This window comes from Narcine bancroftii, chromosome 7, assembly GCF_036971445.1.
Source record: "Narcine bancroftii isolate sNarBan1 chromosome 7, sNarBan1.hap1, whole genome shotgun sequence".
In the NCBI taxonomy this organism is placed as follows: domain Eukaryota; kingdom Metazoa; phylum Chordata; class Chondrichthyes; order Torpediniformes; family Narcinidae; genus Narcine; species Narcine bancroftii.
The window spans coordinates 211,729,553-211,746,011 of NC_091475.1; the positions used below are offsets into that span (position 1 = coordinate 211,729,553).

The window sequence follows — 16,459 nt, forward strand, 5'->3', positions numbered from 1 at the left end:
AGTGGGTGTGTGAGTGATGGGTGTGTGGGGGAGTGATATAACGGACCGAGGGGATACCCGAAGGGGTTAAATGGCACGATTATTGATGCATGGGAGGAGATTGGAGCGGACGAGCCGCTGGATCTCCAAACCAATCGAGTCAGGATGTATTGTCATGTAAAAATCAGTCCGAGCATCGCATTGTTTCCAAGTGCCGGCAACTTTATTAGGTCGCCTCCCGGTGCGGCTTGAACAGACCCCGCGCGGGTTGAGCTGCCAGTCGCGCTCGCCTCCTCACTCCGAGGGGACGCTCTCCTTTCTCCAAACCCGAACCTCCTCTTTTTTCCCTCCCCCCCATCTCTTTACCCCCCACCCCCCCCCCAATCTTCTTGTCTGAGCAGCCGGGAGCCCGCGGTCTATGTTTCAAATGGATTACGCCTACCTCAATTCTTACGACTCGTGCATGGCCGCGATGGAAGCTTCGGCTTATGCAGATTTCAGCCCCTGCAGCCAAAGCAACAACTTTCAATACAATCACATCAGGTCCAGTTTCGGAAACGGCCCGGTCTGTCCCACCCTGGCCACGGCCAACTGCAGCCTGGGACCCCTGCGAGATCACCAGAGCGCGCCGTACACCACAGGTAAATGTCACGGGCTCGCGGGAACTGTCCCGGGGCGGGATCCAGCCTGTGGGACTGGGCAGAGGGGAGGCAACTGCAGGGGAATTGAGTTCGATGAGGGGGTTCTTCCATCCCCCGCTCGGCGCACATTTAACGCCCTCATTTGGTTCAAGAAAACTCTTGAGTATTAAATCAAATCTCCGCAGCGCAAAAAAAAAACCAACGGAATAATTTCCCCGTATTAATAACGATCGGGGCACAGGATTCCCTGAGCAATAGGCTGGAAGTTGCGGAGGGTTCAACCTACACACTTATAAACGGATTCACTTCGAGTCGCTCTCCCCAGCCCTGAACATTTCCATCACCTGAGACAATTCCACAGCGCAGCCGAGGTGTGTCCAAGACTGTCTGTTTCCATCTCCCCTTCTCTGGTCTCCCCTCGTTCACTCCCTCTCTCCCCTCGTTCTCCCCCCTCTCCCCTCGTTCACTCCCCCTCTCCCCTCGTTCACTCCCTCTCTCCCCTCGTTCACTCCCTCTCTCCCCTCGTTCTCCCCCCTCTCCCCTCGTTCACTCCCTCTCTCCCCTCGTTCACTCCCTCTCTCCCCTCGTTCACTCCCTCTCTCCCCTCGTTCACTCCCTCTCTCCCCTCGTTCACTCCCTCTCTCCCCTCGTTCACTCCCTCTCTCCCCTCGTTCACTCCCTCTCCGCTCGTTCACTCCCCCTCTCCCTTCGTTCACCCCCTTTCCCCTCGTTCACCCCTCTCTCCCCTCGTTCACTCCCCCTCTCCCCTCGTTCGCCCCCTCCTCTCGTTCACCCCTTCTCCCCTCGTTCACCCCTTCTCCCCTCGTTCACCCCCTCTCCCCTCGTTCACCCCCTCTCCCCTCGTTCACCCCCTCCCCTCGTTCCCTTCTCTCTCATTCAACGAGCAAAGGGCCGGAGGAACCCAGGGGGCCAACCATTGGCGTTTAGTGCCGAAGGAAGTCCTTGTCAATCGGCCCCTGACGAAGGGGTTCGGCCCGAAATGTTGACCATCTTCTGTGGATGCTGAGTTTCTCCAGCCTCTCTCTCTGACTCCCTCCATTTATTCACACCTGCCTCTACTTCCTATCTATTTCGATGCATTTCTACCTGTCTTTAAATCTCCTTTCACCTGTCTCTCTCCGGTTCTCTGCCTGTGGAGCAGACCCTCCCCGAGATGCTCCCCTCCAAGAGGGTTAATCCCTCCACGATTTCGTTCTCTGACGCCGGGCTCCGGTGGGGAGGGAAACGTCTTAAAATAATCCTCACTCAGGAATCAAAGGGAAGGCGGTTCCACTTCGAAATTGGGGGTTTTTTCGGGGGTTGGATCAAAAATTGACGGTGCAGAGAGTGGGGTCGGTGGAGGGTGAAGCTCCCGAGTTTCATTCGCCCTTTTTGGTTATTCCTGCCTGAGATTTATTAAACGCCAAAAAACGTCAACGATTTCATCTATTCCTGATCTTTAAATAATATTTCGTTGAGTTTTTTTTACTTCCAAACGAAATCTTGGCTCATTTTATCATCTCCCCCCCACCCCGGTTCAGGAAAACAGGGCAAAATTTCAGGGAACGAACCGCTCGATCGCTGCAACTCCGGACGCGGGGTGGGGGGTGGGGGGGGAAGGGAAGGGATGGGGTGGGGTATGGGGTGGGGTGGGGGGAAGGGATGGGGTGGGGTGGGGGGAAGGGAAGGGATGGGGTGGGGGAGAAGGGATGGGGTGGGGGGGAAGGGATGGGGTGGGGGATGGGGTGGGGTGGGGGGAAGGGATGGGGTGGGGTGGGGGGGAAGGGATGGGGTGGGGGGGATGGGGTGGGGGAGAAGGGATGGGGTGGGGGGGAAGGGATGGGGTGGGGGATGGGGTGGGGTGGGGGGGAAGGGATGGGGTGGGGGGGAAGGGATGGGGTGGGGGGGAAGGGATGGGGTGGGGGGATGGGATGGGGTGGGGGGGAAGGGATGGGGTGGGGGAGAAGGGATGGGGTGGGGGGGAAGGGATGGGGTGGGGGATGGGGTGGGGTGGGGGGGAAGGGATGGGGTGGGGGAGAAGGGATGGGGTGGGGGGAAGGGATGGGGTGGGGGGATGGGATGGGGTGGGGGGGAAGGGATGGGGTGGGGGGATGGGATGGGGTGGGGGGGAAGGGATGGGGTGGGGGATGGGGTGGGGTGGGGGGGAAGGGATGGGGTGGGGGATGGGGTGGGGTGGGGGGAAGGGATGGGGTGGGGGAAGGGATGGGGTGGGGGAGAAGGGATGGGGTGGGGGGAAGGGATGGGGTGGGGGAGAAGGGATGGGGTGGGGTGGGGGGGGAAGGGATGGGGTGGGGGGGAAGGGATGGGGTGGGGTGGGGGGAAGGGAAGGGATGGGGTGGGGGAGAAGGGATGGGGTGGGGGGGAAGGGATGGGGTGGGGGAGAAGGGATGGGGTGGGGGGGAAGGGATGGGGTGGGGTGGGGGGGAAGGGATGGGTTGGGGGAGAAGGGATGGGGTGGGGGGGAAGGGATGGGGTGGGGGGATGGGATGGGGTGGGGGGGAAGGGATGGGGTGGGGGGGGAAGGGATGGGGTGGGGGGGGGAAATATCCCTTTCAATGACTCCAGCGACGATAAAACTGATCGTCGACAATTAACCGCAGCGAACAATCAGAGGCGGTCGGAGCCGGGGCTGGTGCAGAGACCCTGGGGACAGGGAGGGTGAGGCTCTCGGGAACGGGGTCCTTTTTGCTGCTCTCTCTTTCTCTGGTGCGGTGCAAATTGTGCGGATTGAGGCAGGAGAAAGGAAATGTTGGGGCATATTCCCCCTGTTTCCTTCCAATCCTGAGTCTTGAAAGTTGGATCCATTGCAGCCCTTTTGGATTGAAGGGGCGAGAGGGGTAAAACTGCAGGCGGTTGAAGTATAAACACGACGCTGGAGAATCTCAGCAGGTCAAACAGTCTCTTTCCTCAGAGAAAGGTAAAGATACAGAACCGACGTTTCGGGATTGAGCTTCATGCTGCTTTGAACAAGAAGCATTTGGCTCCTACCTTGATCAAACCCAAACGCTGGTTCCGTGTCTGTCTTTGCTACATAAAGGATACGGATTGACCTTTTTTCCAATCTTTTTATGAAGATTTCATATTAAACACAGAATAATAAGGCAAGTCAAATGGTCTGTTCGCGTCTACATCGTCTGATCGAAATTCCAAATGTGACATATTAGAAATAATTCTCCTAACAAAGAAAACCGAGATCAAGAAATGATTGCAATATTATACATTAAAAAAAAACGAATCTACTAAAAAAAATTAAAAAACAACAAGCAAAGAACAAACCAACTGAGTAGCCCATCCCCAGGATCTGTCGAACAGGTTAAAACAGAGCTCCGGTCCCCACCTCCAGATCCCAAAAATGGCAAGAATTATATTCTGTCTGGAAAGGAAGAGTTAATTCATAGAATCCCCCAGTTCTATCCCAGGAAAGTCATCAATAAATGGTTTCATGTGTCTAAAGTAGGACTTCTAATTTTTTTTCTAGATTTAAGAAAGATCTGGCATGAGAAGCTATTGAAATAATGTTGGAGAATCAAAGTCTTTGCATTGAAGTAAAATGGCTCGTCTCCCTAAAAGTGTTGAAAAAGCTATCACTTGGTCAACAACCTACATCTGTAATTCCAAAATGAGCAGTGAAGGGCTTCGGGTGGAATTGAATAACTCGTATCATTGAGAGAGTTTTAAAAATATCTTTCCCAAATTTTTCTAACACGGGACATGACCAAAACATACGAGTCAATGAAGACACCTCAGTGATCACAAGTACCCTAACCCTAACCCTAACCCAATGTGAGCTAGTTTATCTTTAAACTTGCACTGTTTGGCCTGCTGAGTTTCTCCAGCCTTGTGTTTTGACTTTGAAGGGCCGAGAGTGGCTTCTTCAACTTGAGGCGATGAGAACACAAGAGGGGACCGAGATTTTGGCGAGGTCCTGAAGGTCACGGAATAGGTGTGGGGCGGAAAGACGTCGTCCAGGGCTCCCTGCAACTGCTCCGCCCAAGACGCTGCAGCGGGTAGTGGACACCGAGCTCCACTGACCTGCCCCCAGTCCATATCCCTCCATCTCTCTCCCATCCATGTTCCTGTCCAAGTTCTTCTTAAAATTGAACCCAAATTGATCACTTCAGCTGGTACCTCCATCAATCCAACCTTGTCTTAAATATATTTAAAGCGGTCGCCTCCACTGCTTCAACGGGCAGCAAATTCCCCAGATTCACAGCCTTCTGGGAAAAGCAGTTCCTCTTCATCCCGTCCTAAATCTGCTACAGTGGATCTTGGGGCTGTGTCCCCTAGTTCTGGTCTCCCCCACCAATGGCAACACCTTACCTTCCTCCACCTTATCTCCGTCTTGCAGAATTTTATATGTTTCTACTCTCATTCTACTAATTTAAAACCTGAAATCACCACCAGATCAGGAGGAAAACCAGGTTCTAAAGTTGGGGGTGGGGTTGCTGAGCATGTTAAAAAAGGTGCCTCAACACATACCAGTGGTTGAATGGTGGGCTGTACTAATTTTACAGTGGTGTCAGATTGGGGGGTGGGGGGGGGTTTGGACCAGGGGGGAGGGTTGGATCGGTGGGTGGGGGGAGGCGACACTTTTGAAAAATGTGCTCAGGGGAATGGAATGGTCGCTCCCCCTGCACCCCCCTCTTGTTAGGCCACTGCACCAGATTGGTCAGTTTCTTTCCTGCTATTGTCAGACTTTTAACTGGACCCCTAGTTGGTTCAAGATGATGTACTGTACTTGTCTATTTAATACATTTGTTTTAAGGCCGATGGGATGCTGGGCTTCATTAATAGGAGCTTTGAATTTAGGAGTCGAGAGGTCATATGGCAACTTTCTTCAAATTTCTTAGAGTATTGTGTTCAGTTCATGACAGGAAGGATGTGGAAGCTGTGGAGAGGGGGCAGAGGAGATTTACCAGGATGTTGCCTGGATCGGAAGATAAGTCTTATGAGACAAGGTTGGCAGAGCTGGGACTTTTCTCTTTGGAGCAAAGAAGGATGAGCGGAGACATGATAGAGGGCTGCAAGATTCTGAGAGGTAGAGATAGGGTGGACAGCCAGTACCTTATCCCAGGGCAGGACCGGCAAACACCAGAGGACGTGTGTACAAAGTGAAGGGAGGGAAATTTAGGGGAGGTGTCGGGATAAGTTTTTTACAGAGAGTTGTGGGGGCCTAGAAGGCCTTGCTGGGGGTGGTGATGGAGGCTGGAACTTGAGGAGCTTTTAAGAGAGACAGACACATGGACGGAAGAAAAATAGAGGGTTACAAGGCAAGAAGGGTTTAGTACTTTTTTCAAAGGAATATATGGGTCAGCAGAACAATGAGGGCCGAAGGGCCTGTACTGTCCTGTCGTGTTCTATGTTCTATCATACCACTATGTTTTTATTCTTAGATTCAGATTTATTGTCAGAGCACATACATAACATCACATAAAACCCTGAGATTCTTTTCCTGTGGGCCAGGCAGAATTACTACTTATTAATAGTGCAACAAAAATTAACCTTACACAGCATAAATATATAAATAGATAAAAAATGTGAACAGATAACGAACATAAACAAACTGAAAATTAACATACAGAAAATCAAAAATATCAATAATGTTCACAAGTCAGGGTCCTTAAATGAGTCCCTGATTGAGTTTGTCATTGAGGAGTCTGATGGTGGAGGGGGAGCAGCTGTTCCTGAACCTGGTGGGGCGAGTCTTGTGGCCCCGATACCTCTTTCCTGATGGCAGCAGCGAGATCAGAGCATGTGCTGGGTGGTGGGGATCCTTGATGATTGCTGCTGCTCTCCGACGGCAACGTTCCCTGTAGATGCTCTCAATATTGGAGAGGGTTTTGCCTGTGATGTCCTGGACACCAATACCCATACCCATACCAGACCATGATGCAGGCAACTAGCCCACTTTCCACTACACCTCTGTAGAAATTTGCGGGGTTTCTGGTGTCATATCAAACCTCCGCCAACTCCTGAGGAAGTGGAGGTACTGATATGCTTTCTTCATGATGACATTAGTGTGTTGGGTCCATGAATCCAAAGAATTTAAGTTTGCTCCTCCTCTCCACCTCTGATTCCCCCATTGATCACCACCTGCACCACCTGCTCTGTGGTGAAGAGGTTGACTTGCCTGGATCACAGGCAAAATAAAGCTTTTTCACTTTATTTTGGTAGATGTGACAAAAAATGATTTGATTCAATTCAATCCAATTGCCTTCATTCTCTGACTTCTTCCCCCAGTAGGAACACTCTCTCTCCATCCATACCTTCTGGATTTCAAATCCCTCCATCCAATCACCTTACACCTTCTCCCATTCCTCAGAGACCCTCAGGTTCCCCAGAGCATCCCCAGAACTAAGATCCCTTGACCCTGTGGTCGCTCTGGGAAATTCCTCAGAGACCCTCAGGTTCCCCAGAGCATCCCCAGAACTAAGATCCCTTGACCCTGTGGTCGCTCTGGGAAATCTCTTCTGCACCCTCTCCAATATGTCACACCTTCCCCAAAGTTTGGCCGAGGTCTGGACCCAGAGCCACCCAGCATGGGAACAGACTCTCTGGCCCAACTTGCCCAGCCCACACCAGCCACAAATGCCCCACGCACTCTTGCCCCACCTGCCTGCATATGGTCCCATATCCCACTAAACCCATCCTATCCATGTATGATTCTTAAACTTGGCAAGAGCACCTGCACAGGCAGCCCGTTCCACACATCCACCACCCTCAGTGTGAAAATGTTACCTCTTAGATTCCTGTTAAATCTCTCCCTCACTCCCTCACCTTAAACCTGTGTCCTTTGATTGCCCGACTATGGGCAAAAGACTCTCTGCCTTCACCAGATCTATTCTCCTCATAATTCTGTCCACCTCTGTGAGATCTCCCCTCACCCTCTTGAGCTCCAGGGAATAAAGCCCAAGCCTGCTCCACCTCTCCCTGCAGCTCAGGCCCTCCGGAGTCCTGGCAACATTCCCTGACTGTGGCCCATCGAGGATTCACCATGAACTCCCTTGCTCCCGCACTCTGTGCCAGCCGTTTATAAAATCCCCAGTCCGAGATACTGTTTAACCCCCTTTTTCTTCTACCCGCCAGTTTCAATATTGTGCAGATCTGCCTGTCCATTTTAGAATGATACTCTCTGTTCATTTTTGTCCTTTCTCATTCTATCCCCCCCCACACAATTCTCAGCATTTAATGCCACCTCTCTGCCCTCTCTCCAGCCGCTCGCCGCCTTGAAATCTGTTGCTCTCCTCCTTCAATCGCTTGTATCATGTGAACATTTGCGCCCTGCAGTCATTCATCATGGACAAGCAGAGAGATAGGCCCTTCAGCCCATAGAGAAATCGAGGCTGACACCTGAGTCTTCAACCTCCCCCAGTCCAATTGTCCTACCACTGACTCAGACTCTAGGGGAAATGAACCCATCAGCCCAATAGATGCGGGGAGGAAGCCAGAGTCTCTGGTGGGGGGAAGGCAGGAAAACCTGTGGACATGGGCAGAATGTGGCAACACGACAGACATGGTCATGATCTTACCTGGGCTGTGAGATAGAAATTCATACCCACTGCAATGCTCCAGAGAGAAAAAAATAATTTTATCCCCTTGGGAAATGTCACTGAACTAATCACTAACCTAGCGAGATTGGGCCTGCTGTTGCTCTTTTTCATCACCTGTTTTCCTAGTTCTATTTCTGGCAGCTCTTATTTTAATTTCTACCTTGGTCGTTGTCAGAGAATTATCCAGCACGGAACTAGCCCTTCAGCCCACGTTGGCATTCTGCGCGAGATCCAGAATGCCTGGATTTGGTCCGCATTCCTCTAAGCCCTTCCTGTCCATGTATTTTTTATTTTTATTTTGACGTACAACACAGTAACAGGCCCTTCTGGCCCACGAGGCCGTGCCATCCAATTACACCCTATTGACCTGCAACCCTGGTACGTTGTGAATGGTGGGAGGAAACTGGAGCCCCTATGAAAAACCCTTGAAGAATGGAGAAACTCCTTAAAGATCACATGGGTTTCGAACCCCAATCCCAATCGTTGGTGCTGTAACACCATTGCACTAACTGCTACACTAACCGTGCTGCCCTGATACTAACCGTACTTCAATACACCATACTCTAACCGCACCACCCATACACTAACCATATCGCCCATACATTAACCATACCACTCATACACTAACCGTACCACCCATACGCTAACCGCACCACCCATAGACTAACCATACCACTCATACACTAACCCCACCGCCCATACACTAACCATAATGCTCATACACTAACTATACCACCCATACACTAACCGTACTGCCCATACACGAACCGTACTGCCCATACACTAACCGTATTGCCCATACTCTAACCGCACCGCCCATACACTAACCGCACCACCCATACACTAACCGCACCCCTCATACACTAACCGCACCACCCATACACTAACCGCACCCCTCATACACTAACCGCACCACCCATACACTAACCGCACCCCTCATACACTAACCGCACCACCCATACACTAACTGTACTGCCCATACACTAACTATACCACTCATTCACTAACCATACCACCCTCCAGTGACCTCCGTCTCCATCTCTCATGCCTTCTCTCCAATACCCAGTCCTTCCCCAGTTTCCTTTCCCACTGTCATTTTCCCCCTCAACACCTGATTTCATCCCTTCCCTTTTTAGTCTCTTAAAAGGTCCTAGCCCAAAACGGCGACTGACCATTTCTCCCCATGGATGCTGCCTGACCTGCTAGTCCCCTTAGCTCTTCTTCTTGATGTGAGAGCAGTACAGCAAGGCACTGAGGGTAGAGCTCTTTCCCAGAAGTCTGATTTGCTGAACAGTTTAATTTGGACCATGTGTGGTGTCATCTGAAGGTGGCTAAACATGGCCGGGCTCTGCTAATGGAGCTTTGAGCCCTGTTGGTCTGTGGCAGAGACTGTGGTCAGGGTCAATGCTGCCCAGAGTCTTCATTCCAAACCCAGCACCCCCCTTCCCACTTTGAATCACATGTCCCCTCCCATCCCAGCCTGAACTCCTTCCACATGACCCATAGAACACTGGAGCAAAGAAATAGGCCCCTTCGGCCTTTCCAGTCTGTGCTGAACCATTTTTCTGCCTAGTCCCACTGACCTGCACCCAGTCCATAGCCCTCCATACCTCTCCCATCATGTACCTATCCAAATTCTTCTTAAATGTTAACATCGAGCCTGCATTCACCACCTCAGCTGGCAGCTCGTTCCACATCCCCCCCCCCCCCCACCACTCTGTGCGTGAAGAAGTTCCCCCTAAACGTTTTTCCTTTCACCCTTAACCCATGTCCTCTGGTCATAACCTGTTTAACCTTTCCCTGTAACTCAGTTCCCAAATTCCAGGCAACATCCTAGTAAATCTTCTCTGCACTCTTTCTATCTTATTGATATCTTTTCTGTAGTTCGGTGACCAAAACTGCACACAATGGTCCAAATTTGGCCTCACCAATGTCTTGTACAACTTTACCATAACATCCCAACTCCTGTACTCAATACTTTGATTTATGAAGGCCAAGATGCCAAAAGCTTTCTTTACAACCCTGTCCACCTGTGACGCCACTTTCAGGGAATTCTGTACCTGTATTCCCAGGTCCCTCTGTTCTTCCCCACTCCTCGGTGCCCGATCATTTACCGTGACCTCATTCACAAATCTCTCCATCCACAGCAGCTACATTACAATGAAATTCACCAGTCAATTTATCTTTTACCTTTTCTTATTTTGGATCTGGATGTCACGGGCCAGTCCAAAACGTATTGCCTATCTCTTATTACCCCCAAGAAGGAGAGGTGGGGGTGGAACCTCCATCTTCAACCCCTCGTTGAAGGGAGCCCCCTCACCCCCATTTCTGGAGAGGAGGGGTCCCGGGGTTTATACCCCGGTGATGGTGAAGGACCGGCGATAGATATCCAGGTCAGGATGGAGGGGAACCTGCAGCCAGTGGTGTTCACCTGCATGCACTGCCCTTTGTCCTACTCGGGAGTGGTGGGAGAGTGGGTTTCAGAGGGACTGGGGGTGGGTGTGTTCTGTGGACGGCGCTCACTGCTTATTGTCCACTGATTTTCCCCGAGTACTGAGACAGGCATGTCAATCCACCCGTGATTACAACAGGTCATGAAAAATGAAACAAAAGTGCAGAGAATAGTTACAGAGAAAAACGTATCCGTCGAAACAGTAAATAAGAGGATCATTCAGGATCCTGATAACAGCAGAGAAGAAACTGTTCCTGAATCTGCAGGTTTCTATTTTCAGACTTATTTATCTTCTGCCACTCGCAAGGAGGGAGAAGACTGGGGTGGGGTGGGTAATATATGTTGACTGCTTTCCCGATATACCAGAGCAGAAGGTACGGGTGGAGTTGTTGGAGGGGAGGGGGTGTTGCAGTCATTGTAGGTGTTAGATTTTTCAAAGGGCTCCAACCTGAAATGATGATCATTCTCCCCCTCAACGCTACTTGACCCAGCTGCTTGTTATCAAGATCCAGATTCTAGGGCCTGCAGCCTCCTGCGACCCTGTTTTATTTTTGTATGCTTGCTCCAAGTTCAATTTATTTATTGAGAAAGTCTGCAGTCGTGGTGATTGTAGTGAGAACACAGGAACGTCCATAGGAGGGAAAGATAAATCACCGATGTTTTGAGCCTGAGCCCTTCCTCAAGGTGTGAGTGTAAGAGGCAGGCATCTGTTTTGTCTGTTGGTCCCTATTCCTCCCCCGGCCTTTAATTCAGACGCCTGACCTTTTTTTTCACTCATACCTTGAGGAAGGCCTCAGACCTGAAACATTGGTAACATATCCTTACTGCTAAAGATGCTGCGAGACCGGCTGAGTTCCTCCAGCAAGTTTATTTATCATCTGTTTGTACCAGTACAACCGGACAAAACAATGTTTTCCAGTCCTCGACCTGGGCACCCTCCAGCCCAATGGCTTGAATGTTGACCTCCGGGTACTGCTAACCTGCTCTCCCTTCCCCCCCACTTCCCTTTCCCCTTGTCCTCTTTCCCCCAGCTCTCCACACCCTTCCCTCTCTATTCCCCCAGCCATCCCTCCTGCCCCCTGTTTGCTGCTGTCCCCTCCCCCCCTTCTCCATCTATTACCTCCTGCCTTTGGGATTGTGCTTCTACCCCCACTCCTCCCCAGAGGCCTGCCGACATTTTTCCCTTGATGAGGAGCTCAAGCCCAAATCGTCATTTATGTGTCTTTACCTTTGCTGTATAAAGGACCCTGTTTGACCTGCTGAGTTTCTCCGGCATCGTGTTTTAACTTCAACCGCGGGGTCTGCAGACCTTCGTGTTATATACTGCTGCAAACATACATGCAGAGAAACAATTGGTATGCAGAGTACATATTTACAAATATTAAAATAAGTAAATATGATTGTTAAATAATTAGTAGAGTCATGAAAGGTTTGCCTGGGCAGGTTGTCAGTGGTTCAGCAGTTTGACTGTCTGTGTAATATTGCCTCATGTACTCCCAAGTGTACAGCTGTCACTGTGTTCCAACAATAGAGGAGGTGCGGGCTTGGAATAGAGAGACAACCGAGCAGACGGCTTTGTCCTGGATGGTGTCAACCTTCTCGACATTCGTTGAGGCTACACCAAATGTTCTATCACATTCCTGGTCTGGTGAAAAGGGCCCTGGTGTGTTCTCTTGTTCCTGCAGTGACTGTATCTACCGGGATGGTTCTGGTCCATTCTGGGGGCTGAAACCAACCCCCCATCTCCCCCAGAACATCCATGGAAATGCCATCGAATGCCAGGGTTAGGTTTGACTCTGTCTGGTTGGCGATGGTTATGCCTTTGTGATACAGACGTTACTTGAGGCTTCCATCTGATCGTCGTTCCTGCACGCAGGGAGGGGGGTTGTTTCATTGAGTTGAGAATGGAACTGAACGTTCTACCATCAATAGCGACGCCCCCACATCCGATCCTCTGAAGGAACAGGGGTCACTGGTGAAGCAGCTGAAGATGGTTGGCCCTGGGACCCTGCCCAGAGGAAATCTCGTAGAGCTGTGCTGGGGCTGGGATGGTTAACTTCCAATTACCACAACATGTTCCTCTGAATCAGATTGGCATCAACATGAAATTTGTTGCTTGCCGTAGAATCACAGGTGCAAATAATGCCATTAATTACATTTTTTTTAAAAATCAATTTGGTCAAAAGAAGAGAAAGGGAGGTGGTGTCTGTGGTTCATGGTCCATTCAGAAATCTGATGGCAGAGGGGAAGAAGCCGTTCATCTTCAGGCTCCTGTTTCTCTTCCTTGATGGTAATAGTGTGAAGAATGGCTTGAGTAGTGGGGGTTCTTAAGATCTTGTCAATGTCCTGGATGGAGTGAAGACTGGTGCCCGTGATGGCACTGACCAAGTTCACAACTCTGTAGCCTTTTCCTGTCCTGAGAGTTGACGCCTCCATACCAGGCAGAGATGCAACCGATCAGAATGCTCTCCACGGTACATCTGCAGACATTTGCAGGAGTCTTTGGGGACATAACAAATTTCCTCAAATTCCTCACCAAGTACAGCTGGTGGTGAGTCTTCTTGAGTAACTGCATCGACATGAAGGCTCCAGGAGAGATCCTCAGAAATGCTGACACCCAGGAATTTGAAGTTCTTGATCTTTCAACTGCTGACCCCTCGATGAGGACTGTTCGTGTTCACCTGGTTTCCCTTTGTGGGAGATTTGACCAGCCAGTGGGGTGAGACCCTTTGATGTCCATGGTCCCTTGATAGCATACTCATTCAGAGCAGACTGGAAGATCATTACATTGAAAACCTCTGAAACAGCAAGGACTTCCCAGTGGCCAGCCCCATCAATTCCACACCCCGTCCCCCTCATGGACAAATCTGTCCATGGTCTTATGCACCTCCCTCCCCCCAGCACCTCTCAGCTCATCCCCCTCCACACCTCTAGCCTGCGCTCCTCTCCAACCTTCTTATTTAGGAGTCTCCATGGATTATGGTGTTCCTGAAGAAGGGCTCAGGCCCAAAAAGTTGACTGCCTATTTGCCTACAATGGATGCTGCACGACCTGCTGATATCCTCCAATCTTTATGGTCAGTCAAACGCCATTCAGCGTTGCCTCCGGATGTCAGCTCTTGGCTCCACGGTTGGACCAAGCTGGGTATAGGTGAGCAGGTTATTGGGGAGTAGGGTCTTTCCAATGGCACCTTACCATAACCCTAACCCTAATGTCCCCAAGGACATCTTCCTTCCCCAACGATTGAGAAGAGGTCTACTGGACTGCTGGATGGATTTGACCTGCTCTTCATGCTGATCGTGTGGCTGGAATGCAACAGAAAAGCCAGAGGCTCAGCTGGAACAAGGGTGCAAGTCTGTGGTTCTACAGCTGGGATGTGGTCTGCTTCTGCAGTCCCTGCTGCATCCACTGTCATTTCTTATTGTCACGGGCTCTGGTGGGATCTCACGTGGAGGATTGTGAGCAGTTTTGGGCTCCTTGTTGAAGAAAGGATGAGCTGACACTAGAGAAGGTTCAGAGGAGGTTTACAAGGACAATTCTGGGAATGAAATGGTTATCACATATAACCATATACAGCACAGAACAGGCCAGTTTGGCCCTACTAGTCCATGCCGGAATAAGTCCCCACCCTCCTAGTCCCACTGACCAGCACCAGGTCCATATCCCTCCAATCTTCTCCCCTCCATGTAATTATCCAGTCTTTCCTTAAATGTAAATAATGTCCTTGCTTCAACCACCTCTGCCGGGAGCTTATTCCACATCCCAACCACCCTTTGCGTGAAGAAATTTCCCCTCATGTTCCCCTTATAATTTTCCCCCTTCAATCTCAAACCATGGCCTCTAGTTTGAATCTCCCCCACTCTTAACTGAAAAAGCGTATCCACGTTGACTCTTTCTGTCCCTTTTAAAATCTTGAACACCTCCATCAAATCCCCCCCTCAATCTTCTACGCTCCAGAGAAAAAAGCCCCAGGATGCTCAACCTTTCCCTGTAACTCAAGCCCTGACATCCTGTCAACATTCTCGTGAACCTTCTCTGCACTCTCTCTATTATGTTTATATCTTTCCTATAATTTGGTGACCAAAACTGTACACAGTACTCCAAATTTGGCCTCACCAATGCCTTGTACAATTTCATCATAACCTCCCTACTCTTGAATTCAATACTCCGATTTATGAAGGCCAACATTCCAAATGCCTTCTTCACCACACCATCTACCTGAGTATCAGCCTTGAGGGTACTATTTACCATAACTCCTAAATCCCTTTGTTGCTCTGCTCTCCTCAATTGTCTACCATTCAATCTATATGACCTATTTAGATTTGCCTTTCCAAAATGCAACACTTCACACTTATCTGTATTAAATTCCATCAGCCATTTCTCAGCCCACTCCTCTAGCTTTCCTATCTTCCTTTTTAAGCTACGGTTATCTTCCTCACTGTCTACAATACCACCAATCTTTGTATCATCTGCAAACTTATTTATCCAATTCCCCACCCCTTCTTCCAGATCGTTAATATATATAACAAACAATAGTGGACCCAGGACCGATCCCTGAGGAACTCCACTAGTCACCGGCCTCCAATTGGACAAACAATTTTCTACCACTACTCTCTGACACCTCCCATCCAACCATTGCTGAATCCATTTCACTACCTCCTTATTTATACCTAATGCCTCCACCTTTTTTCCTAACCTCCTGTGGGGAACTTTGTCAAAAGCTTTACTAAAGTCCAAATAGACAACATCCACAGCTTTCCCTTCATCAATCTTTTTTGTAACCCCCTCGAAGAACTCAATCAGGTTTGTCAAGCATGATCTACCCCTGACAAAACCATGCTGATTACTCCCTATCAATCCCTGTTCTTCCAAATATTTGTAAATGCCATCCCTCAGAACTCTTTCCATCAACTTACCCACCACAGACGTCAGACTTACAGGTCTATAATTTCCAGGCTTACATTTGGACCCTTTCTTAAACAGTGGAACAACATGAACCACCCTCCAATCCTCTGGCACTACCCCCATGACCAGTGACATCCTAAATATCTCTGTTAATGGCCCCTCTAACTGTCCACTAGCCTCCCTGAGTGTCCTAGGGAATATTTTGTCCGGTCCTGGAGATTTATCCACCTTTATCTTTTTTAACACAGCCATCACTACCTCCTCGGTTATCCTTATATGCTTCATGACCTCCCCACTATTTTTATTTACTTCAACTGGTTCAATATTTTTTTCCCCTAGTGAATACCGAGGCAAAGAAATCATTCAATTCAATTTTCCCCATTTCCTCTGACTTCCCACTCAGCTTACCCTCACTATCTACAAGGGGTCCAATTTTATCCCTCACTAATCTTTTACTTTTAATGTACTTATAGAAACCCTTTGGATTTATTTTTACTCTGTCTGCCAAAGCCTCTTCGTGCCTTTTTTTGGCCTTTCTAATTTCTTTCTTAACATTCCTTCTACACTCCTTGTAGTCCTCCTTCAAACTCTCAGCTCCCTGCTCTTTATACCTCTTGTACACCTCCCTTTTTCTCCTAACAAAATTTCCAATATTCCTCGAAAACCAAGCCTCCCTATGACTTCCAGCCTTTCCTTTGATCCAGACTGGGACATAACTACTCTGTACTCTCAAAATTTCTTCTTTGAATATTCTCCATTTTTCATTAACATCCTTTCTTGAAAAAATCATGTCCCACTCAATACTCCCCAAAGCCATTCTTATTCCTTCGAAATTTGCTTTTCTCCAATCCAGAACCTCAACTTTAGGCCCTTCTTTGCTCTTCCCTAAAACTACCCTAAAATTAATCTTC

The 16,459-nt window shown here is 49.6% G+C and overlaps 1 protein-coding gene across 3 annotated transcripts in view; it reads left to right on the forward strand.

Annotated features, from left to right (window-relative positions):
* The first annotated feature begins 397 nt into the window (after nucleotides 1-397).
* phox2a (paired like homeobox 2A) overlaps nucleotides 398-16,459 on the forward strand; it is a 43,969-nt gene continuing 27,907 nt past the window's right edge. For 2 of the 3 annotated variants that reach the window (XM_069892565.1, XM_069892563.1), the window contains exon 1: nucleotides 398-620. In XM_069892565.1, coding sequence (XP_069748666.1) covers nucleotides 398-620 — 223 coding nt within the window. The remainder of the gene's footprint in view (nucleotides 621-16,459) is intronic. The other variant, XM_069892564.1, reaches the window with a different exon arrangement.